This window comes from Salarias fasciatus, chromosome 18 (genome assembly GCF_902148845.1).
Source record: "Salarias fasciatus chromosome 18, fSalaFa1.1, whole genome shotgun sequence".
NCBI classification, from domain to species: domain Eukaryota; kingdom Metazoa; phylum Chordata; class Actinopteri; order Blenniiformes; family Blenniidae; genus Salarias; species Salarias fasciatus.
The window spans coordinates 5,820,307-5,845,328 of NC_043762.1; the positions used below are offsets into that span (position 1 = coordinate 5,820,307).

Here is a 25,022-nt window from a genome sequence, read left to right on the forward strand (position 1 = left end):
TTTTTTCGAGTAGCACAACATTTAAATGATATAGGTTGTATTGTTGAGTATATATAAGGTAGAGTGAATCATGACGCCACCTGGTTATCGAAGCTGTATTCTAACAGAGGACACATAGTGACTTCATACACCACCTGGTGGTGTCAGCTGGTATTACATTAAAGGACAGTTTCTACACCACCCGGAGGCTGAGTGTTGCTCTGATTCACCTGCTGCCACCTCAAAACTAAAGTGACTCTGACTCCTGCAGTTTCCATTCATACTGTGAGACTTTGTTCTGACCGGATCTCTGAAACGCCTCCATATGTTCAGGCGCAGAGGTGAGATAACGCTCAAGTGGCTGAACGCAGAACAGGTTGAGAGCAGAGGAAGAAAAGACATGAAGGATCCCCGGGGAATTTTCTAGAAGGTCCTTCACTTGAGAGTCCTTCATGCAGAACTTCCTGGGGTTGTTTTAAGCTCCGCAGCAGCAGAATCACTCATGTCTAAAAATAAACTTCATTATAGAGACACCTGATTAACATCCACTTATCTGATCCCGGCTGTGGCTTCCAGTAGTGTACAGTAATCCAGCGCAGAGCCATGATAGCATCTCCCCGTCTGTCAAAAAGGAAAAAAATATTTAAATATTCAAGTCAGCGATCAGCTTTCCGTTCAATATTCATCAGACCTGATGAACATCATCACTGACTGATAGCTATTTCATTACAGAACCATGAAACTACAGGGCCCTCGAGAGTGGCTGCGACAATACCAACAATGAGACTGCTCAACACACACACACACACACACACAGAGAAAGAGAGAGAGAGAGAGAGAGAGAGGGAGAGGGAGAGAGAGAGAGAGATTATAAATGCAGGTTGCAGGTTAAGCAAAGCACCTTGCATCTCTTCTTGTATTTCATAAAAAGTACATCAGCTATGTATGAGGTCAGATTCCAACTAGAGTGTGTGTGTGTGAAGTCACATTCCACCTAGGGTGTGTGTGTAAAGTGCACTTAGATTGCACTGAGTGTACAAAAAAAGACGGTCTGGCTCCGGATATGAAGCCTACCTGAAGTGTCAAAAACTATAAATCTCCCAGCATGCACCAGGGGCTGATAAGTTGTGGCTCTAGAGACTCCAATTCAAAACGAAACATCAATAAAATTTCTTCGGCGAGTTTCGACAGCTCAGAGTTGTTTTTTCATTACATTTCATGGTCAGAAGAGAGATCAGGTGGCTCATCTGGAAATATATTAATACTGAATTTTATATGGAGCGTTAAAGTTTTCATGAGGGGGCGTGGCTACTTGACAGGTCTGCTCTGGAATGATTGACAGATCCTTCCAGTGGCTTTTAGGAGGTTTCCATTAAGGAGCCGACATTAACATTAAGTTCTCCTACAAGTGTTATTTTCCACAGTTTCTCAGTTTGTTGTTGAATTTTAATTAGTTGTTGGCTCACTGTAACCATGACTAGTTCCTGGATTAACTATTGAAAAAGATGCTCAAAGGACTCTATTATCCAGTTGTTTCAGTTTTACCAGTCAATATAATGTGTAGGCTACTGTTTCCCAAAACGCTGTCATTTCTTCTGAGGTGCTGAGTCCTGAACGTGATAGTCTTTGCGTGCCACCACTGACGAACGTGAAGTTAACTGGAAGTTAGTTAACCCCGGAAGGAAGACTGCCTTCTACCCTGGAGAAGACGGATCTCCCCTGCGTCCTCCCAACCATGATTAGGAGGCCGAAGCAGGAGCGGTTAACAAGTTTAACCAGCTTTAATCTAGCCCGGGTTTTGATCATATTTCTCCACAAGGACACAATAAACAATGAAGAATCACACAGCTACACACGAACGCATACACACTGAGGAGCAGTGACGGGGAGAAACGCGGCGTATCGTTGAGATGATCAGTGATTGACGGGGATTAGAAAGAAGGTAAAAGCAGAGGAGGAGGAGATTATGGAAAAGAGAGTATTATGATGCAAAACACAGAGGAAAAGAACCACGTCTCCCTCTCACTCGTTTCCTTGTCAGTCGTTTCTCTCTCAGGTATTTCAGCTCCAGTCTGGTCTCAGGACTCCAGCTGCTCCTTTGGCGAAGCTGATCAGCATCATGTGGATTCAGGGGCCTGGAGGTCTGCAGGTCTTTTCCTGGTCCGTCTGCTGGTGAGACCTGAGGAGAGAGCAGATCTCATTGGTTGAAGAACAGATGGGTCTGAGCTGAGGAAGCATGGAGCATGAAGACAGGCAGGAATCAAATGAAATGAAATAAGAAGTTCACCACTTTATCCAAAGCCCAGGAGGATTTGAAGACAGTCAGGTTGGTTTTAATTAGTAATGTAAATGACAAATAAGATCAATGAAATGCATCTTATTGATAATCAGAAACACCAGATCCGGATAAACAGGCCGCGGGACCTGATTGGATTGTCAGATCCAGATCTCCAGTGGTTCTCCTCATGCCTGGCTGGTAGGAACTTCAGTGTGTCTACCAAGCCAGCCAACCTGCAGTGTGGTGTGCCGCAGGGCTCAGCTCTGGGACCCCTATTGTTCTTGTTATATGTTCTTCCTCTGGGTCAGATAATCCTGAAATTCAGTGACGTCTCCGACCACCTATTTGCAGACGACCTGCAGCTGTACTGCTCCTTCCAGGCTTCTGAAGCTCACAAACTGAGCTCCTTAATCCAGCTAAATCCAGAAAAAAACAGAGACTCTCTTTTTTCCCCCAGACAGTGCCATCCCTCTATTAAAGCAGCACTTTAGTGAGCTGAGCCTCTACGCTAAAACCAAACTGAGGAACTTTGGGGTGGTCTTTGACGCCATGTCACTAGACCACCACTCAAAACAGCTGGTTAGAAACTGTTTCCTCCAGCTGCCTCCAACAAGAGGTCCCACATCACACCTGTTTTAAAATCTCTCCTCTGGCTCTCTGCTTTGTTCAGTGTCCAGTTTAAAATCCTCCTGCTGACCTTTCGACCTTTCGACCCCTACATGACCAGGCTCCTATGTACATCACTGACTGAATGAAGCCCTACAGCTCGACTCGAAACCTGAGGTCCTCTGAGCAGAACCTGTTGAAACTAGAGATGACTGCTGGTTCAAATCCTCCGTGCCTCGCCTCTGGAACCAACTTCCTCTGGACCTGGACTCAGTGGGCGCTTTCAAGAACATTAAAAAACATATTTGGTTCAGAAAGCATTCGAATCCAAACCGACTCAGCGCTGCCTCGACTGTATTGTGGTTTATGTTCTGTTTATTGGATCTCTTTACCTTTTCCCCACATCTCTGATCTTCTTATGATTCTCTGCTACTGTGAAGCACTTTGTGACGGCTGTTCTGTGAAAACCGCCGTGCAAATAAATTTTACTAACTTATCAAATGAAATGAATTTTATTCTGAGTTTGAGTGTGTATTTCTGTGTTAATGAACATATGAAGGTCTTTGTGACTTTGTGAAAAGCACAAGGAGAGAAGACTTACTATAATAACAATTATTATTATTTCTTGTGGGTGGTGTCAGAATGATCATTAAGCTGTAACAGAACCGTTCATTTCAGGTCCAGAAGTTCCAGGTTCTCCTCCAGTTCACATGAAAATGATGTTCCCTGATTGTTCCCCGCTGCTGTTTCTGCCCCTCCTCCTGCTGTCGCAGCTTCACTTCCCCCCTAAAGCCTCCAGCAGGGCAGAAAGAGTCAGTCTGAGCAGCAGCAGCAGCAGCAGCAGCAGCAGGAGGAGGAGGAGGAACCAGGCTCTGCTCGGATCGCAGCTCCTCCGGGTGGAAGGAGCACTCAGCAGGAACATGGAGGCGATGTCCAGGAGGAAGAGGAGCAGGAGGAAGAGGAGTGGAGCCACAGGTCAGTCCAGCGTCACTTCATGTCGGATACATTGAAAAACTCTACTTCTGTCTTTGAACGAAAGAAGAGTTTTAGGATTTTTTTTTTCTGTTTTTGAAATATTGACTGAATGGCTGATCTGAAACCTGGACTACCGTAAACCTGACCAAACTTAGACATGGACCACCTTGAACCAGGACAGTCCAGACCAGAGCAGGGTGTTTCCTCCTGGACTGGTCAACCTGTACTTCTCTTCTGGAGGCTTCTTCAGGGTTTGTGAAATCTGAAGCCAAGGAAAGCAAATCCACTTTAACAGTTCATGTCTGTTTTAATTTATATTTTGTGTGACAACATGTCAGACTGTGAGTCCGAGTCCGAATGTCAGTCCGAGTCCAAGTGTAGTCCGGACAGAGTGAAAGTGGGAAATTCCCACTTCCTACTAGGAATAATACATGTGAACATAGTGAAAGAGGGAATATTCCCAGTGGGAAGTTTCTGGCTCCCAGAATCCCGTCTGATGTAACTGAACTTAGAGGTTTGGGATAAAAGTTATTTTCATCTTCTTTGTGTTGATGCTCTCAATCCACAACACTCAACATTTCATTTCACTTAACAAAAAATCTGAACACTTTCAACTTTAAGGATTATCAGCTTAAATTTTCAGGCAATAAAACTTGATTAAAAGTGTGAAAAACCTTTTTTTCTGTGATTAATATTATTTATCAGCACTTTAAAGTAGCAGTAACAACAGCTATAATTCCAAACATACTTTATTTGATCTGAACAGATGTTTATCAAACTAAATTCATGTTGAAGTAATTAGAAATAAACCTTTGTTTCACTATGCAGATTATTTTTCTTTTTATTGGCTCTGAATCTCAAAAACTGTTAGTAATATGATCAGATAATGTAAAAATTAAAATGTCTCATTAATAAATCAGGACTCGCTGGACGTTACATGAGTGTCAGTCTCTCATGATACAAACTGGAAATCATAATTGCAGGCAGTGGAGCAACAGGTCAGCCTTTCAGGATTAGACTGCCATTGTTCTGTGGTTTTAATCCTGCAGATTAGTGCGTGATGTGATGGCATTACGCCCCATGGTTATTCAAAGTGCACTAAGCCTGCTCCACTTTCATTAATGACTCGCTGCTCATTTTGTCCAGAGTGGGAAGAGAGCATCCTCTTTGTGAGATAAAGTCATCATCACGCAGTGTTTCCTCTCAAATCCCTCGTTTCGGAGCCAGAAGGCTCTAATCTGAAGCCTCGGCGTCTGAAGCCAGCTGGTGGCGACTTTCTGTCGGACGGCCGACGTCTCGGACGGAGCCGCAGCTTCCAGATCAGTAGGAGGGAAATCACAGCGTGTACATCCTCCACGGGGATCAGATACTCTCTGGTTCTCATGATTCAAACTGACAAAGGTTTTGTTTACTATTGCAGCATCAGTAGTGTAAAACTAATCTGTCTGATGAGGAACTGTTTCCATGGCAACCATATGAGTGAAAACACAAAACCTCTGTTGCCCTTTGGAGGTTTGTTTACACGACAGCGGAACTCGGAGCAACTGAAAGCACAGCTTTAAGATAACGTACCAACTCCGTATCCATGGAAACGGAGGATAACAAAACTTTATGGTAACCCTCCAACTCTGTCCTGCTCCTGATCCTGGTCCTGGTCCTGGTCCTGGTCCCTGTTCATATTCACCTGGTCTTGGACCTGACCCTGGCCCATATTCTCCTGGACCTGGTAGTTTTAGAGTTGACAGTCACTGTGAAGGAATACCTGACTGAACGTCAGTAATGATATTGGAACGGGTCAAACTGTTGATTTGGGACTGTCTCTACTTCCAGCGTCATCCAAACACTTTTCCATCATGTCAACAGTTCCTTCTGTCAAGATGTGAACAGCTTGACGCTGAGCGCCATGCTGCTGGCAAGAAACTATGATGAAAAACTCAAACACGCAGTTTTCTCTCATTTATGCTGATTTAATCTGACTGAGAGAAGAGCTGAGGATGTCCCAATGGGAGACCATCACACCGCTCAGGCTCCGTTAAAGCTTCAGCAACAATTTCTCCACAACCAATCTTCACACCTGGCTGCAAAACAGTCCACTGGAAACATGGAGTGTGATCTAGATCCAGCTGGAAGTACAGCTGTGATGGCCGAGTGGTTAAGGCGTTGGATTTGAAATCCAATGGGGTTTCCCCACGCAGGTTCGAACCCTGCTCACAGCGGTCTGTCTGGTTCTGTTCTTCTCCTCTATAAACGCAATTGGAGTCAAAGGTTAACAGATTGTTGTTTCACAAAGCACAGCCAAGAAAGCCTTCGTTCCCGATCGGCTGATTTAGATTGTTTCACCTGGAGTTTAGCATGTGCACCACAAGCATAAAAAGACAGCGTCAATGGAGCCCTGAGTCCACCAGTCTCCATGGCAACGGGGAAGCAGAGGGAGGAGCTTTTCACCCAACGAGAATCAGACGTCTTAATGTTCTGATGTGGAGACAGTGAAGGATGCTTCAGAGGAGCTGTGATGGCCGAGTGGTTAAGGCGTTGGATTCGAAATCCAATGGGGTTTCCCCACGCAGGTTCAAACCCTGCTCACAGCGTCTGGTGGAGATGTTCCCAGGAAACACCTTCTATTAGCGTCATGCTAACAGCTGGAAAACAATCAGCTCCAATAACAAACCTGATCCTGGAGGTCAACTCCCCCTTCAGTTCCTGAACTCAGATCATGTAGAGAGCGTGCTTCCTTATTGCTCGGAGCAGAGAAATGATTGAAAATCAGAGCAGGAGCTCTGATGAAATGACTTCTCTGATAACTCCTTTTCAATATGTGCAGATGACAACAAGCAGTTGTTTCTCTTCCAAAACTAAATCTGTAAAAATCCCCTTCTGTTGGCTTTTCAGTGGAATTAACAAACTGTGGAGCGCTGGCTCGAAATGATTTGATTGTCCTGCTTTCAGCGGGATTATGATCCTCCGACATGGAGCGAGCATCTGCTGGCGTCCAGACGGACGGACGGATGTCCAGGCCCTTCTGGAGACGAGCTCTGCTCAGTCCAGCACGCCACGGCGTCATTTCGCTGATGCACTCTGCTCCTCTGCAGCTATGGAGACATTAGAAATATGTTTTGTGCCCATTTAGCTTGATTGCGGGACGCTCTGCGGCTCCAAGGGAACGGCTGCCTTCTCCCGTTAGTCACCAACCTCTCTGGGACCAGTTTCCTCCAGCGGACTGCATGTTTGACACCCCAGATCTTCAGTACTTTGACAGTAGTCACATTTTTCCAGAAGACTCTCACAGGAGTGTCAACGCGTCTCATTAACGCATCTTGGGCTCTTTAATGCATCTCTATAACGCAGCTCGTTAACGCAGCTCGTTAACGCAGCTCGTTAACGCAGCTCGTTAACGCCTCTTGCTGGACACACAGGGACAGACTGAAGACAAAGAGGCAGTGAACTTCATCAAGAGACTTCGGCAGACATGATGGACAAAGAGCAGTGAGACATCAGCAGCTCTTCTAGTAGAAATACCTGAAGAGTTTAACACTGTTCTGGTAGATATCTCAGATGTGAGTTGGGCTGGAAAAGCTTTTATGTAATTGGTCCTTTATAAAAAATATTCTGGTCTCTCATTGGTTGTTTATACGTAAGAATCTCGTATCTGAGTGGTTGTTCATGACTTCATACAGAGGAATCTGGTACTGCTACTGCTTGTCGTCATGGTGACGCCCGGACATGGACTGATGGTTCCATTGCTCGGATTTCTGGTGGTTCTTCAATTTCCTTCAGCGCTGTCTGCGTGGAGGCTCAGCTCGTCAGCGTGATTTAAAAAATCTACTGATGCAAAACATGATTGCTGAAGAAATTTCTAAAAGTTTTCAGGTTTCTTTGCCCTTGAGCAAAGACAGTCCACACTGCAAATAAATGAAGCCACTTTCTATTAATTATGCTGAGCAAACGAGATTATCCACAGCTGTCAGACCACACAGACGCACACACATACACAAACACACACGCTGGACAGCTCACGGGTGCTGCTCGCCCCCCTGCCATGCCTAATTTCATTATTCTATTAAATAAGGTCCATTAACGGCGGCTGGCTGCGTGGAGGAAGCTTCCAGGTTTGATAAACACCGAGGATCATGAAGCAGTTCAGAGCTTCACCTCCTCTAAATCCTGTCGGCAGTCTGGATCAGCACTTTCTCACAAATAAGTCATGTTTGCTCTTTGTTCGGACAACAGAGTGATTAAAAAAAAAGAGATATCAGATGAATAAAAGGAGGACAGAAACGTGATAAGCACTCAAATGTGATATGAACCATGTATAAAGTAGAAAAGCAGTCTTAAAACAGCATCAGATGCTCCAATGTTTTTGAACAGAACTAATTTTATCCTTACAGGGTTTTTCTCTCTGATTCTCACATTATTCATGCTGTTTTTAGTCATAAAAATGAAAAACAGTTTGTCCAAGGCCTGCAGATCTGAGCTCCACTCAGCTGAACCTCAATCAATAAAGCTAAAACATAGAGGCTTCGCAGGCAGCTGTGATGGCCGAGTGGTTAAGGCGTTGGACTCGAAATCCAATGGGGTTTCCCCACGCAGGTTCGAACCCTGCTCACAGCGACGAAGGCTCCTGGAGATGTTCCCAGTGAACAGGCCCTTTATTGGTATAACGCTAGCAGGTGGGAGACAGTCAGCTCTATCTACAGACCTGATCCTGGAAGTCACTGTGACTGATCATTTCCCTTTGTGTGCAGGGATCACTGCAGTCAACTCGCTGGAGAAGAAGATGTTTTCAAGTCAAAACATCTGTATTTTGATTGACAACAGTTCTCGGAGACAATGAAAATGCAACTTGTTGGAAACGCTTCCAAATTTTGAATTTTTTCACAGTGATTCAACACTGTGGAAACGGAAGGAAATGGTCGGGATTCATTGACACGGCAACATTTGGAAAACAATGTCTGTTTCCATGGAAACAGCAAAAACACGAACAACCATGTAGTTCTCATGTTGGTCCACCAGTTGGTGCTGCAAAGGATCCACGGAGAACAATGCACTGTAAACATTAAAGGTAGAACGACACACTGTGGGACGTCAGTGGATCAGACAGCTTCGAATCAGGACAGAACGACGGCTCGACCGCTTAATGAAGGTCTGAAGAGAAGGACATAAAGCCAGACTTCTGAGCCGCTGTGAGCAGGGTTCGAACCTGCGTGGGGAAACCCCATTGGATTTCAAATCCAACGCCTTAACCACTCGGCCATCACAGCTGTAAAAACGCCAGAACCAGACTCAGAAGACGAGACATGGGATAAAATTCTGACAGTGTCAGAAATGTGGAGCGATGGTGGGACTGCTGCTACGACTCAGGCCAATGTTTGTTGTGCTTACGAGTTGTGTGTGTTGTTGGACAATGACAGTCCACAACAACAAATGCTAACGTAAAATGCTAGTAGATGCTAGCAAGTGTTTACCTCATGCTCCCTGTGAAGAACTGGCATCCCAGATTGGCCTCTCTTTCTGAGCCACGGCCGCGTCCACGTTCTCCTCCTCCATCCTCCGTTTTTTTTAATATTTTCTTTACTGTAAATCAAAGAGCTTTCAGCATGTTTTCCAACATTTTGATATTATACTGTCAATTTCTAACCGGCTCCTCTCTTAACTACTGGATATTCTTGAATCAAATGCTTCAACGTGTTGTCTTGACAGGATAAAATGACAGTTACAGTGCAGTTCATCAGCTGGTTCCAGTGGGAGCCTGTGCAAAAAGGCAGATGGGCAACAGCAAAGGTTCTGTTTCAGATGAAGACCGTTAAAATATGAATTCGAATGCTTACAATTCCAAGCTTTCAATATGTACTTTGGTGTTTTGTATTTACTCATAAACTTGATAAAAAGTATTGACTCATAAAGTTTCCATTGGTTTTACCAGCGCTCTGTTCCATGTTTTGCTTGTGATTGTAATTTCTCAGTTCATGCTTCGGTTGCCATGGAGAGCGCATGCTGGTTACGTTTTATTGTTGCACGTTCATGTTGACTCACATACATTGTTCTCTACGGTTCCGCTTGAGTCTTCATGGTGCAGTCTCCACAGCACAAACTTCACGTTGTGGCCACAGGGTTTAGAATCATGTCGTGCAGTGTGGCAGGATGTGAACTGATTAGATGAATTAAAGTCATAGAATCTGTGCCGGTCGTGAGGAGACAGAACAGAGACCAGGAGAGGACAGGCAGGCAGACTCCAGGAGGGATTCAGACTGTGGATCGAGTTAAGGGGTAGCTGCAGACAGATGGATGCAGGAGGCTCAGAGCACAAACTTCCAGCTCCGCTGTCAGAGTTGGTGTTCTTCAGCATCATGATGAACGTTTGGTTCAATTAAATCTATCGATGCAGACAAGAATCAGATATTGTGATCTATTTTCAGCTGACTGAGGAGCTGTGATGGCCGAGTGGTTAAGGCGTTGGATTTGAAATCCAATGGGGTTTCCCCGCGCAGGTTCAAACCCTGCTCACAGCGTCTGGAGGGTCTCCTGGAGAGGGAGCAGAGATCCTCTATTAGCATTGTGTTGTTATCATGCTAACAGGCAGGAGATGATTAGATCTTGTTATAGACAGTAACTGAGCATTCTGTGCTGATTCAGAGCTTTCCAACCCTGAAGTTAGATCCACTGACCAGTCCACCGTTCTGTTCAGTTTATTGATTACAGGTAAATTGGACCAAGTTTGTCCCGTGACAACCTGGTTAACCTCCACCTCAATCTAATGTCTCACATCTGAGTTTCTGACTCTGTGAGGGAAAATCAAGTGAGAGGAAGAGAAAAGAGAAAAGGAGTGAGCTGACGGAACGCAAAGACAAACAGTTTTCCTCTGCTTTCTGTGGCTTCTGGAATGACAGGCCCCATTAGCTGTGATGACGGAGGTCGTTAAAGCATCTCCAACCTCCACCTGCCTTCAGAAGCTGAGGACTCCCGTCATTACGTTTCCATCCCGTCTCACAGCCCTCGCTCATACCAACCCACCACTCAATGGCATCACACGCCTGATATAACTGCGAGAGTTGACTGTGCAGTCTTCACTGATGACTTTCAGTTTGCATCACTTTCACCTCCACAGTCATCAGTCACTGAGGGAGAAACCGTCCAATCAGGCAGTCAAACCAACCAGGGAGTCTTCATGTGGTCAAGCTGCGTCAAGCACCGCATCCTGAGTGTGTTTCAGGGATATATAGAGACGGAGGACGCTGAGACACAGAGACAACCTGAAGACACAGAGACAACCAGGAGACAGGAGACAGTTTTGAGATATGGAGATGGTTATTAGACAAGGAGGATAAAGATCTAAAGTCTGTTTTATGTTGTTTTTTTTTTACAGAATGGAGCAACTCATTATCCAGCCTCCTCAGTCCCATTGAAAGCTGGGAAGTTGGAGCATCGCCAGCAGAGCATGAGGACAGTTCAGGTAAATATGAGCTGAATTGTTACTGTGACGATGTCCGAGTTGCACACTACCAGAAAGCATTGCTCACTGTTATATTACATTTTCAACCCATTCAAGCAGACTGGATTTATGAAAACACACATAAGCCTTCAACATTTTTGTGTCAATGATTCTGTGGTCCATAGCTACATACAATACACCATACTTCCTTTTTAAAAAGAAAACAATGAAGCTATATTTCCTGTCATCTTTTCTGGTTCCCCAATAGGTGCCAGTAATTTGGAGGTGAGGGAGGATCAGAATGATAAAATCCACACGGAGCGCCATCTAATCAGAAGGCACCGCTCGTCAGTCTTCTGCTCAAACCTCCTCAAACCGAGGTCAAGAGCGCTGAAGAGGAAGCAGCCATCGCTGGATGGAAAAGACCGTCTGCTCTACCAAAGCCGCTCGCCGTACAAGCGAGCGTCCTGGACAGTGACTCAGAAGAACGCCCTGGTTCAGCTGAACGAGTTACGACCGGGTCTGCAGTACCAGATGCTGTCCAAGTCTGGACCTCTGCACGCGCCGCTGTTCTCTGTCGGAGTGGAGGTGAACGGCTCCCGCTTCGAAGGACGAGGACCGACCAAAAAGCAGGCCAAGATGAGGGCGGCAGAGCTGGCTCTGCAGTCGTTCGTTCAGTTTCCGAACGCGCCTCAGGCTCACGCCGCCATGGCCAGTTTCACCAGCGCGCCTGTGGACTTCACCACAAATGACCTGGACGTCCCCGAATCGCTGCTCAAAGAATTTGAACCGTCACTCCTGCGCTGCAACACATCAAAGCAGGAAGTCTTCTCCAGCATTTATAACCACAGACGGCTCATTCGGTTCACTCTGGATTTACCTTCCTCAACAAATCCTAAAAGACGAGCTGTCAGCGCCTCGGTTCTAGAGCGTCTGAGTCCGGTGGTGCTGCTCAACGAGCTGCAACCTGGACTCAGGTACGTGTGTCTGACCGAGCGAGTTCCCGGGAGGCCCATGAGGAACTTCGTCATGGTGGTCCGGCTGGAGGGGAGGGTCTTCGAAGGCCTCGGTCACAGTAAGAGACTGGCCAAAGCGCAGGCGGCGGCGGCTGCTCTGCAGTCTCTTTACAACATCAGTCTGGAACCAGAACGGAGGATCCAGGGCTTCGGGAGCAGCAGGGCCAAACACCAGCTACCTCAGGTCAGTCCTTCTGTTTCACTGACACACTTCTTTAAATGTCCCAACTGTGAGGGTCCAGTCAGAAGACTTGGCGGTTTGAATCCCACCTCCGTCAGGTCACCACGGCGAGTCCTTCAGGAACACACTCAACCCCCAAAAAGGCCCAATAACCAAGTTTCAGGTGTAAACATAAGTTCAAACAGCAGAAAAGTTCTGCTCTAACCTGCAGCGATACAAGGTAAGTGGGTGAATTTCAGCGTCCTCAGGGCTGCTTCTCTGCTCATAGGCCCTTCAGCAGCTGTCTTATGACCTCCACTACAAGCTTCAGATTATAAATTATATCCCCACACATTCAAACACTGTGATCACAGACAACCATGAGGATGGGAACGCAGGTTCAAAGCAGTGAAACATTCAGCTTTAACGGTGCTGGTGACAGAGTCGCTCCAGAAAGAAACCATTTGCCGTCCTCGATATGTTGAAACTCCCGGTCAGCCGTACCGAGCTGCTCATCTCTAAACAGTCTGGATAAATGGGTCGGAGGTGCGCCGTGAGCCACTAAATGGAGTGTGTTTTACATCATTGTCGTTTCCTGAGGCTTGAGAGCCGGATGGAGTCCCGAACACGCCGGCAGCATCTAAACAACTTCATTATGTCTGCCGCAATCGTCCCCACTGTCTTTATGCTCTCTGGTTTTATTAAAACAAGAAGATTTATGCGATCGATGACTGAGCAGGAACGCCGTCGACTTTAGAAACAATAATGGAAGAATGCAGGTATGTAGATACTTTATTAAACCCTGAGGGGGATCTGGCGAGAGAGTCCACAGAAATACCATCAAAACACTTTAAAGGTCTGAATCAGAAGGGAACAGGCTGCAGGCAGGAACCTTCTTCCACTGGTTTTCATCCCTGCTTCGCTGCAATACGAGCTGTCTGTCAGGCAGCGCGACGCATTAATGAACATTATCACAGCACATTAGGGATGAAGGAGGAGCAGCAGCGGACCGGGGAGATAGAGGCGGTGTGAAGAGCATCACGATCCCACAGATAATTCTTTAACACACTCATTACACACGACCTTGTGCCACTCTCACCCCGGAAAATGTTCAGCGCGAGAGTTTCACAACAAAAAGGAGCCGGGGACAGAATGAGCTCAGAAAGTGAAAAACCATGGGGACGAGGGTGATCGAGAGTTACAGAGAAGTCATTGAAACGTTGGAGAACTCCTAACCAGGTTTTCGACTTCCTGTTCCAACGACAAATGTTCTGATTGTGGCTGCACGTGTTTGTGAACAATTACAGAAGAGCCTTCTGACATGAATAGAGGCCCGGTCCACTGCGATCATCTCCAGGAACCTCGCTGTGAGCAGGGTTTGAACCTGCGTGGGGAAACCCCACTGGATTTCGAATCCAACGCCTTAACTACTTTAACTGAATTGAATTAGTTAAATCAGCTGATCTGGAACCAAAAACATTGAGTTTCGGGACACTGCTTTGTGAAACAACAAGTTGTTATTACGATCCTGAAGGAGGAGCCATTGACTCTGCCTGTGTTTTTAGAAGAGAAGATTAGAACCAGACCCCAGGAACCTTAAACACTGCGAGCCTGATGTTAACAGAGGGTTTGTTCACTGGGAACATCTCCAGGGACCTTTCCAACGCTGTGAGCAGGGTTTGAACCTGCGCGGGGAAACCCCATGGATTTCGAATCCAACGCCTTAACCACTCGGCCATCACAGCTGGTTTCCCCGCTGGATCTAGATCACAGTCCATTTTCAGTTGACTGTATTGCAGCACGTGTGAAGATCAGAGCAGTTGTGGAGAAAGTGTTCCTGAAGCTTAAACGGAGCCCTGAGCGGGGGTGATGGTTTCCCATTGGGACATCCTCAGCTCTTCTCTCAGATTAAATCAAAATGACTTGAACGAAATGAGCAGGAGCCTGAATGGACAGTGTGAGTTGGGCTGAAGCCTTCCATCGGTCTCCTCTTTACATTTTCAATGGAAACACCTGAAGCCCTCACAGCAACACACAGACCATGTGAACCGTCACAAAAAGTGTCTCTGCTCCAGGGAAACTAGAAGAGAATAATAATAATAATAATAATGCATTGGTTTTATACAGCGCTTTTCTGGACACTCAAAGACGCTTTACATTGCATTATTCATTCTCTCAATACTGGGTGGTGGTAAGCTACTGCTGTAGCCACAGCTGCCCTGGGGCAGACTGACGGAAGCGAGGCTGCCAATCTGCGCCATCGGCCCCTTCGTCCACCACCAACCATTCACTGTCACACTACTTTCATACTTAGGCAAGGTGGGTGAAGTATCTTTCCCAGGGACACAACAACAATTTTACGCCTGCGGGTTATGAGACGACCCGCTCTACCATCTGAGCTACTGTCGCCCCACGAAGGAAGGAAGGATTCAGACATTAGGAATGATGAGCTTCAACATTTGAGAACCAAGACTGGTTCATTCGTGCTCCTGGTGTCTTCCAACAAGATGTCAGGAGAACAAAGTCAGTATCCAAATTTTGATTGTGCTCAAAGAAGAGCAGACTAGAATCAGACTGCAGGACCCTTGATCGCTGTGAGCAGGGTTCGAACCTGCGTGGGGAAACCCCATTGGATTTCAAATCCAACGCCTTAACCACTCGGCCATCACAGCTCCACACATGGCAGAAAATAGATTACAACCCTGTCCTCTGTACTATCTCCTAAGCCCAACCGGAAGGGCAGAACATCTCCTCCTCTGAGTCTGGTTTTAATAGAAAGTCTCATTGTGTTCCAGCTTCTCCTCCAGAGCACTCTCTGCCTGCAGTGATCCCAGCAGTCACAGGGAAATGTTCAGTCACGGTGACTTCCAGGATCAGGTCTGCAACAACACCTGGTGGTCTCCCACCTGTCAGCATGATGCTAATAGAGAGTCAGTTCACTGGGAACAGATCTAGGAACCTTTCCGACGCTGTGAGCAGGGTTTGAACCTGCGTGGGGAAACCCCATTGGATTTCGAGTCCAACGCCTTAACCATTCTGTAACATCCCGATCAGAGATCAGGTGCTTGGGCACCGCCCCCCTAGCAATTCAGAAACCGACAAAAGAGTAAGCATAAACACTAAATTACAGCATACAAACAATGTATGTACTAATTTTTACATAAATAATCTGCCATAAAAGAACAGATAAACAGCTTGGGGCACCAGAAAAGGTGGCCTGAGAATGTGGAGCTTAGTCCTTATTCCACCAATCACCAGTGGTGGCTGGTGAATAAAACTGAAGGGGGGGAAGTTGCTCGTGATCGGTCAAAAGGCGGGTCACCAACAGAACACCACACAAAATCTGAAAAGCAGTAAACCATTGGTAACAATACAACTACCGAGAGGCCTTGGATGTCGATGATCTGAAATTAATTTTGAGGTAGAATCGATTTAGAAGAAGGCTACTTCTAGTTACACCGACACAGTCAGAGACCTCGGGAAGGTTTTCACTCTCTTCAGTGGTGAAAACACCTCTCAGCCCACGGTCACTGTCATTTTCAGCAGTTTGAGTGTCTCTGAAAATACCTTTGACGAGTTGTTATCCATGAACAGGCGAAAGAGGTCCACGGCACCACAGCAGGGCTTGAATCCATCCCAGCAGGAGATCAGATTCCGCCACGACTCAGCACACCACCACCCAGCGGTGGAGATGCCTTCGAGGTTTACGTCAGTGCATCTTCAGGGGACGAGTTGTGGTTCTCTTCACATCTGTTGGCCTGCAGCAGGACAACGCGGATTAGGTGGTCTGTGAAGCCCAAATGTTCTTTTGCATCCCATCATGGTAAACCCCCCCCCAACACGAACACACAAAGAGAGTGGCTGCATGGTGTTTTTAATTTAGAATTGGTTTATTCTGAATTAAGTAATTCAGAATTATATTCATGAGCTTCGGGTTTATATGGGGGAAAAAAAAGGATAAATTCCTGTCTGACGCCGGGGTCTGCAAAGCGTTCTGATTGGACAAGGGGCAGCCGTGACGTACAAACCTCTCCAGGAAGTAAACAGTGTTTTTCTCTTCTTTGTTTCTCGACTAACTTTGACGCTACAGCTTTGAAAATGTCCGCGCTGTATGAGTTGAACCGCGGGACTCGGGCTGCCATCTTGGAACATTGCGTCATAACGACGGAGCATGCCCAGAACGACCGGAATAAAGTCACCTAACTTACACAGAATTCTGCTTCCAAAGGAGAACAAAAACGGGCCGGATTCAAACTCTATTCTGAACAAAGTTTTCAGGTGTTTACAAGGTCATTTTAGAGCAGAATTAGGCTTTATTCAGATTTATACAGGAATAAAAAGTCCCATGTAAACACACAGATCTTCTTAGAGATCATTTACTCTAAGAAAAAACATGCTGACATGTCGCATCGACTTTAGAGGTCTGCTGTAGTCTTTAACTGCGTTAAAAATATGTGATAGGTGTGTGATGATTATAAAGGAAACAGACCGACAGCTGAATCCTCCAGCACAGACTCACCGCTGCAGCGACTCTGCTCTGCTCCTCCACCATTCTGTTGATTGAATCTCTATGAATAAAACTTAGGTAGGTTAGTCTTATAGTTCATATTTTTTCCACTGTTGTTGTCAAAGATAATAAGAACATAATAACTAGAATGATATTACCAACACCTTGTCTTCTGTATGTCCTTCTGCAACTGCTGGACGTCTCCACTGTTGTAAACTGGATCTGTTTCTCTTCTGGAGCTGGCAGAGAGGAAGGCCACACACTTTCATCATGACGCTGAAGAACACCAACTCTGACAGCGGAGCTGGAAGTTTGTGTTCTGAGCCTCCTGCATCCATCTGTCTGCAGCTACCCCTTAACCCGATCCACAGTCTGAATCCCTCCTGGAGTCTGCCTGCCTGTCCTCTCCTGGTCTCTGTTCTGTCTCCTGACCCCAACTGGAACAGCAGAATGTCTCCTCCCATGAGTGTGATCCTACAAAAATATAACCTGTGCAAGGTATCAATCGATATTGATACGATTTGATAGAATCTATCGATGCAAACAGGCTTTTAAGCTATTTGTGTAGCTGTGATGGCCGAGTGGTTAAGGCGTTGGATTTGAAATCCAATGGGGTTTCCCCGCGCAGGTTCAAACCCTGCTCACAGCGACCTGTCTCTTGTTTGAGGTGAAACACGCTGAACTTTGAACCAGTCAGATTTCACTGTGGATGATGTTACCCCCTGAAGACTGAGTGAAAACACAAATCTGTCATAGTGTCTTGAGTTTCTGTTCACCTTTGCTCAGACACTCTGAAAGTGTTTTAAAAACAGTTCCCGAGATGGATCTCCTTGAAAAGATCAGTAACTTATAGTGTTTTGTTCTCTGCTGCGTGTGTGTGTGGTTTCATTATGGAAACAAACAGCACCATCATGAAATCTACATTGTTTTTAAGGTTTCTGTCATTTCCGTGGAAACGGAAATCCTTTTCAAACCATCGTCATCTCAAAGGCGAAACTTCTCGGAAATGAAGCCTCCTAACTGCTACATGAAGCTTTTTCACGGAAGATTACAGGTAGAGTGGACAAACCGTTACACAACCGTCACAACCTGGTTAACCTCCACCTCAGTCTAATGTCTCACATCACAAATGGGTGGAGTCACTGAGGTGCCTGCTCCAGCCAGCGGGGCTGAGTTTCTGAGTCTGTGAGGGAAAGTCAAGTGAGAGGAAGAGAAAAGGAGTGAGCTGATGGAACGCAAAGACAGTTTCCCTCTGCTTTCTGTGGTTTCTGGAATGAAGGGCCCCATTAGCTGTGATGACGGAGGTCGCTAAAAGGTGTTCAACTTGCCTTCAGAAGCTGAGGACTCATGTTATTATTACATTTATATCTCATCTCAGAGCCCTCAATCATATCACCCCCAGCTGGAACAGCAGAGTCTCTGGTTCTACAAGAGCTTGTCGTCTCCCACCTGCTCACATGATGCTAAATGAAGGTCAGTCCAACAGGGACGTCTCCAGGAACCTCCCAGACGCTGTGAGCAGGGTTTGAACCTGCGTGGGGAAACCCCATTGGATTTCAAATCCAACGCCTTAACCACTCGGCCATCACAGCTTCTGTGATGGCGCATCCAATATCTCTGCATCAGAACATTAAGACGTCTGATTCTAGTGGGCTGAAAAGCCCCTCCCTCTGCTTCCCCGTTGCCATGGTGACTGGTGGACTCAGGGCCCCACTGATGCTGTCTTTTTGTGGTTGTGGTGCACGTGCTGAACTCCAGGTGAAACTACTCCCAGTTAAACAAATTAACTCAAATCAGCTGGTCTGGAACCAAAAACTGAGTTTCTTGCCTCTGCTTTGTGAAACAACAAGCTGTTATTATGATCCTGAAGATGGAACCATTAAATCTGACTGTCTAGTGTCTTTATGGAGGAGTACATTGGAACTGGACTGCAGTAACCTTGATCGCTGTGATACCAAAACAGATCCTGAATACATTCTCACCAATCCTGTAGTCAGTGTCCATTTTCCAACCTTAAATGTAACATAAAATAAATGTTTAAACTCTGAAACCATGTCTTAAGGAAACAAACAGAAAAAAACAGTCAAATGCTGTTTTATTTTGCAAAGTGGATGGATGGACAGATGGATGGATGGAGGGATGGATGGATGGGTTGAGGGATGGATGGAGGGATGGATAATGAGTATGTTCCTGCTTAAAAGCAACAGAACTAATTGAAAGTCAAGTTTTCCATCAATAACATGAACATTTATGTAACATGAATTATTTTCAGAATGTCCCGTGTTTAATGTGGTTCGTTTGTTCAATTTTAATTCAAACATCCCACAGGTAAACATATCGACATTCATCATGACTGGGATGATTTTCTACTCTGGAGCCTCCTCTGGGTTCTGCTCATTATTTCAGTCGTTTCTCTTGGAGTGATTATGGAAGCGACCAGTGACCTCCTGATGTCCACCGAGCTTGACCGGTCAAGCGTGGCTCTCAGGAAAGTCCCTGGTATTGTTGGCACTGGGTCATAAGGAGAGAGTTTTTTCTATTCCTGGTCCCAAAAGACTTTCAGCGCCAGCCACTGTCTACAAATTTAAATTCAACTTTCAGTCTGCTGCAAGTTCCTAATATCCACCACTTAGAAGTCTATAGGAAACTGTCGATACTTCAATTCACTAACTGTTATCATGGTTTTGAACTGACCAAATCGTCATCTGGGGTTGGTTCTGACGTATCTGCTGTCGTCACCCTGATGGACTCTTTTAAATGTGTGTTTGTTATTTATCTCGAATCTAACAGCTCTGTGGTTCTTTCTCTGCAGTTCTTCGCCGAGTCAATTTTCCACTTGGTGACAGAGAAATACACAGAGCTGACGGACAGCGGTTTGTCTGCCTCGCACACCCGCCATAAGGTGTTGGCCGGGATCGTGATGACCAGAGGTGGGTGGAGACGTGACAGCTCACAAACAAATGAACAAAATGAAAACTGTTAAAATCAACAAGGCTCATTGATCGGAGCAATCAAAGTCAATTAGACGAAGTATTAAACAGCATAGAATAGACAATTAAATGAGTTCAAGCAGAATATCAAGACAATGGATGGATGGATGGAATGAAGGATGGACAGACTGATTGGTTGGTTGGATGATTGTTTGATTGGGTGGGTTGATGGTTGGTTGGTTGGTTGGATGGATGATTGGTTGGTTGGTTGGTTGGTTGGTTGGTTGGATGGATGATTGGTTGGTTGGTTGGTTGGTTGGTTGGATGGATGGATGGTTGGTTGGTTGGTTGGTTGGATGGATGATTGCTTGATTGGGTTGGATGGTTGGTTAGTTGGTTGATTGGTTGGATGGATGATTGGTTGGTTGGTTGGTTGGTTGGATGGTTGGATGGATGATTGGTTGGTTGGTTGGATGATTGCTCGATTGGGTTGGATGGTTGGTTAGTTGGTTGGTTGGTTGATGGATGGTTGGTTGGTTGGTTGGTTGTTGGTTGGATGGTTGGATGGATGATTGGTTGGTGGGTGGATGATTGACTGGTTGTTGGTTGGTTGGATGGTTGGTTAGTTGGATGGTTGGATGGATGATTGGTTGGTTGGTTGGATGATTGGTTGGTTGGTGGTTGGTGGTTGGATGGTTGGTGGTTGGATGGTTGGATGGATGATTGGTTGGTTGGTTGGATGATTGGTTGGTGGGTTGGTATATCCGTGCTCAGTAACTTCAAATGAACCTCTACAGTCACTATATCAGACACAGTGAGTGTGGGAGTCCAGACCGAGGACACCGTGAACTCAGAGATCTGAATCCATCTCTCCACAGACACACATTCACACCACAGATGGACTCATGGCTCTATGAAAGGAGCCGGTGTTCTGTCAGATTTTGCTACCTTATCAGATTTTACTACCGTTGCATTTTCTGATAGACGTGTCTATACATTTTTGCTATCTTTTCCCGATAGCTTTGTCCATTACAGTTGTTTATCTAATTACAACGACGTTACCATGTTAAAAAAAGAATCTTCTTGCATCTTCCTGTCTTTTTTATTTTTTTTTTTTTTTTTTACCAAAATTGTAGGGGAGCATATTTTGATAATACAATAATCCCCCCCCCAATCAAATAATGCTCCCAGTACTCAGTGCACGAATAAATCATTAGTATTCATCCCAATAGCCTTGTGTCATTAACCCCAGCTAGTTTTGATGTGTTTTAAATGTGTTTTATATGTACTTTACAACACAAAGTGCTTGCCAGTTCTCTGACAGCTCTTCTGTCCTGCTCACAATGCTCACTGTCACAGGGCGCGAACTCCGACAGGGAGCAGATAATTATGGGCGTGATTTTAATGGCGTGGAACGCATGCGCATAGCCGCAAAGGAGCAATTTTCGATGGGTAGCAAAATCTGACAGAACACCGGATCTCCTCGAGCCGGATCTCCAGGAGCCGGATTTCTTGCCGTCGTTGCTTAAAAAGAGTCAAAAGACTCCGTTCCTTGATGAGTGTCACATCTTTAATTCACTCCAACCAGTTAGAGTCAACAATGAACCTTTTAGGAACGGGTTGGTTGGACTGTGGAGGGAAACAGAGAACCTGCAGGAACGTCAGAGAACATACAAACTCCACCGACAGACTCCAAACCAAACTCACCGTTAAGTCTAGATAATAATACACAGAATTACACAGGTAATACACAGACACGGGGTGAGACTGCTCATAAAAATTGAAGATAAATGTCGGTGCACAAACACACAAGTCATCCAGCTCGTTAGAATCCAGTTTGGGTTTGTTTTTTTTTTTTGTGAAGAGAAGTTCGATTAAAAATCCATATTTGCGGTTCACCCGCTGGTCTGGTTTCAACTGACCTTTTGCTTGGGTCCATGTTTGAAGATGTGCGGCGTTGCCCCGCAGACCTGGCCCACTTTACCCCAGCGTGAGTCTACGATGAGCCGTGGATCCAGCGATCTTTGTGTCACACACCTTTCATTCTGCCGTCTCTGTCTGTTAACGTCTTCGTCATGGCGGGTCGCAGAGGAGCAGGATGGACGACAAGTCTTCCTCAGTTCAGTCAGAGTCAGAGATCTCCCGAAACACTGGGACACACATAATTCATTGCATCCTGGCTCTGGAATGTCACCTGAAATGCTTCAGATTTCATCCTGAGCAGAGGAGACTCGGCTCCTTCAGCAGTCACACTGGGCCAGTCATCGAGATGTGGAGGAGCTCCCACACTGCTCCGGACTCTGGCCGTCACATTGACCTCCAGCCAGATCTTTTTCAAAACTACTGGGATGACTTGTTCATGGTTCAATGCCACCAGCGTGACCTTTACTACTGAAGATGCAACAGGCTGGATGCAGCATGCACGTCACTACTCGTTTTCTCATCACATTTCATGGTCAGGTGGTCCATCTGGAAATGGATTAATATTGCATTTTTTATAGAGCGTTACAGTTTTGTTACTGAGGGGGCGTGGCTACTGTGTTGACAGGTCCACTCTGGCTTGATTAACAGATGCTGGCAAACGATATGAAAGACTTATGGAATCAGTTCACAGCAGACCATCACATTATCACACAACACCACAGTCCTGGGCTCTCAGTCAGCCCCGCCCCTTTTTGTTCTCTGGCTCCGCCCCCTCGCTGTCTGGTTTCATCTCTGGCTTCACAAATCCAACATGTCCGCCTCCGAGCTGGCTTCATTTTCTGAGGTCAGAAACTAACGGGTGATATCAGGAAAGCTCTGTCCAACTTATATGTACAGTCAGTGGACCCAAGCCTTCAGTCAGGCGCCTGGACCACTTCCAGTAGTATTGATAATGTTCAGTTTGTGTTTTGATCATCTTGATTTCCAATGAGATGGTTCAAAAGAGGATCACATTATCAAATTAATCTTTTACACTTTAATGTGAAGTTTAAGAAAGAAAATAAAGTAAACTTCTATTTGAAGGAGAAGAACTGGGTGGAGCTACCAAATTGAGTCATATCCCACTTGATAGTCGCTTGAGGAAATCTGTCAGTTTGAACAGAAACTCGTGTGTGTGTGTGTGTGTGTGTGTGTGTGTGTGTGTGTTACCAGCAGGACTGGACCTCAGATCGGCTCGGGTCGTGTCCCTGGCCACGGGCACCAGGTGTCTGGACTCCGGCCATGTGAACGACGGCGGCTGTTTGCTGAGGGACTGTCACGCCGAGGTGGTCAGCAGAAGAGCCCTGGTTCGATTCCTGTACACTCAGCTGGAGCTGCTGCTCTGGTGTGTGGAGGGAGCCTCGGTTGACGGGGAACTCACTACTTCATCTCTTCGTTTTTTTCTGCTTTGAGATCAAAGACATGGACACATTTTATCCTTTAGCTTGTGTTTTCTCTCTCAAAATGTGCCTCTAAAATAGTTTAGCTGCCTTATATTTGGCCAAAAGCCTTGGATGAAACTGTAATCCGATTGATGTTACAAGTGGGAACCTTAGATTTTATAATTAAAAAGTTTAACTGAACAAAAGAAAAAAAAACTAATCAAACTAGAAGAGTACAGATTACAGAGTACAGATACTGCAGAATTTCAATGAAATCCGTATTTAGTCTGAAACATGAGGCAGAACTTTACCAAATTGGATTTCTTTCTTTCATTCGAGGTTACGGAGGATTTCCAGAGACACCACTATAAAAAGAATTATTTCATGTTATACATCGAGGCAGATGTGATGCTTAGAAATATGTTTATATCGTATTTTCCTAAAAATGTCGTGACAAACTCTTTGGAAGAAATGTTTTCATTTTGTCATCTGTTGTTTTTGTTTTATTTTCTGAAGTTCTTCTACAGACGTTGAATCCAGATCGATCTTCGTCCCTGATGGCGGGCGGCGGCTTCCGGCTGCAGGACGGCGTCCTCTTTCACATGTACATCAGCTCGTCGCCGTGCGGAGACGCTCGACTCGGCTGCCCGTACGAACGTGGGAACCCGCTCGGCGGCTCGGCTCTCCAGCCGGGTCTGAGGCGGCCCGTCGCCGAGCGCTCCGTCTCCGCCAGGCTCCACTGTCGGCTCAGGTCAAAGGTCGGCGGAGGCGAGGGGACGCTGCCCGTCACGGCTCGGACGGCCAGTCAGGAACCTCTCCGCTCCATGTCATGCACGGACAAGATGGCAAAGTGAGACGTTCACATGTTCACCTTTGACCCTGAATGAGGGGTCAAAGAGAAAAACAGATTTTTCTCATTAAAGTATTTTCTGTGTTTCATTGAGTCTTGTCAGAACTGTAAATTAAACAGTAATTTAGCTGATTGTTAATTTAGTTTTGTTATCAGGACAGTGTGGCTGTGAAATAATGACAAAACCCTTTATTATTTTATTGAAATAATCTTAAAAATGGAAAAAAAAAGAATTTATGTTGGTATCATTCTACCTGGAGAAACTTAGTGCTAGCTTTGGAAGCCTTTTATGATTCTGTTGATCTGCATGAGATCAGATCTTCTACATTATGAAGAACAAGTCGAAATAATGAAAATAAAATTAAACTTTAATGTGAATTTTTAGCACAACACTATATCAGAGTTAAAATTAGAATCAGTCTTTACCCTTAAAAAATGTCTTCTGCAGCTTTTAGAATATTGAATAATATTACATTGCATTACATGCATAAAGTCAACATCTTAAAGAAAATGTTGGCTTTTTTTGAGTGAAATTGTCTCATTCCACTTGATTTAAGATAAATTCACCTAAAAATTCCATTTCAACAAGACAAAGGGATTTCTTTGAAGACAACTTATCTTCAATCGGAATAGTTTTCACTTGTTCTATTAAATACAGATTTTTTTTTTCCCCAGAAATTTCAGGTAAAAACGACTAAAGTGAAAAAATCTGAAACTCGAAGTGAAAACTGTTCTGCTGAATTTATCTTGAGATCAGTGAACTTCTCTTCATCCAGTTAAATGAGACATTTCACTAAAAAAACAAGTAAAAAAAACTTAAGATTCCAGTGTTTGCAGTGTAAAACAGTGATTTGGTTATTTTCTGGTTAGATTTAGCTAAGAAGATTTATTAGTGTGTTTTGGAAAAATGGAAATAAAACTGATAAAAAAAGTTTTTATCTGCAGTCAGAA

The 25,022-nt window shown here is 45.3% G+C and overlaps 1 protein-coding gene and 9 non-coding genes across 10 annotated transcripts in view; 6 read left to right on the forward strand and 4 right to left on the reverse strand.

The window, feature by feature from the left end:
- The window catches only part of LOC115405427 (double-stranded RNA-specific editase B2-like), a 30,444-nt gene that overhangs the window by 3,647 nt on the left and 1,775 nt on the right, over positions 1 to 25,022 (forward strand). Inside the window, 6 exon segments of the mRNA XM_030115004.1 lie at positions 313 to 320; positions 11,533 to 12,464; positions 19,760 to 19,877; positions 23,016 to 23,184; positions 23,738 to 23,779; positions 23,781 to 24,071. Coding sequence (XP_029970864.1) covers positions 313 to 320; positions 11,533 to 12,464; positions 19,760 to 19,877; positions 23,016 to 23,184; positions 23,738 to 23,779; positions 23,781 to 24,071 — 1,560 coding nt within the window.
- trnas-uga (transfer RNA serine (anticodon UGA)) lies at positions 5,973 to 6,054 on the forward strand. The gene has a single exon. It is a non-coding gene; the product is annotated as a tRNA-Ser (tRNA).
- trnas-cga (transfer RNA serine (anticodon CGA)) lies at positions 6,345 to 6,426 on the forward strand. Its single transcript has one exon. It is a non-coding gene; the product is annotated as a tRNA-Ser (tRNA).
- Positions 8,365 to 8,446, forward strand: trnas-cga (transfer RNA serine (anticodon CGA)). Its single transcript has one exon. It is a non-coding gene; the product is annotated as a tRNA-Ser (tRNA).
- Positions 9,015 to 9,096, reverse strand: trnas-uga (transfer RNA serine (anticodon UGA)). The gene has a single exon. It is a non-coding gene; the product is annotated as a tRNA-Ser (tRNA).
- trnas-uga (transfer RNA serine (anticodon UGA)) lies at positions 10,263 to 10,344 on the forward strand. Its single transcript has one exon. It is a non-coding gene; the product is annotated as a tRNA-Ser (tRNA).
- On the reverse strand, positions 14,105 to 14,185 carry trnas-cga (transfer RNA serine (anticodon CGA)). Its single transcript has one exon. It is a non-coding gene; the product is annotated as a tRNA-Ser (tRNA).
- On the reverse strand, positions 15,031 to 15,112 carry trnas-uga (transfer RNA serine (anticodon UGA)). Its single transcript has one exon. It is a non-coding gene; the product is annotated as a tRNA-Ser (tRNA).
- On the forward strand, positions 17,515 to 17,596 carry trnas-uga (transfer RNA serine (anticodon UGA)). Its single transcript has one exon. It is a non-coding gene; the product is annotated as a tRNA-Ser (tRNA).
- trnas-uga (transfer RNA serine (anticodon UGA)) lies at positions 18,458 to 18,539 on the reverse strand. Its single transcript has one exon. It is a non-coding gene; the product is annotated as a tRNA-Ser (tRNA).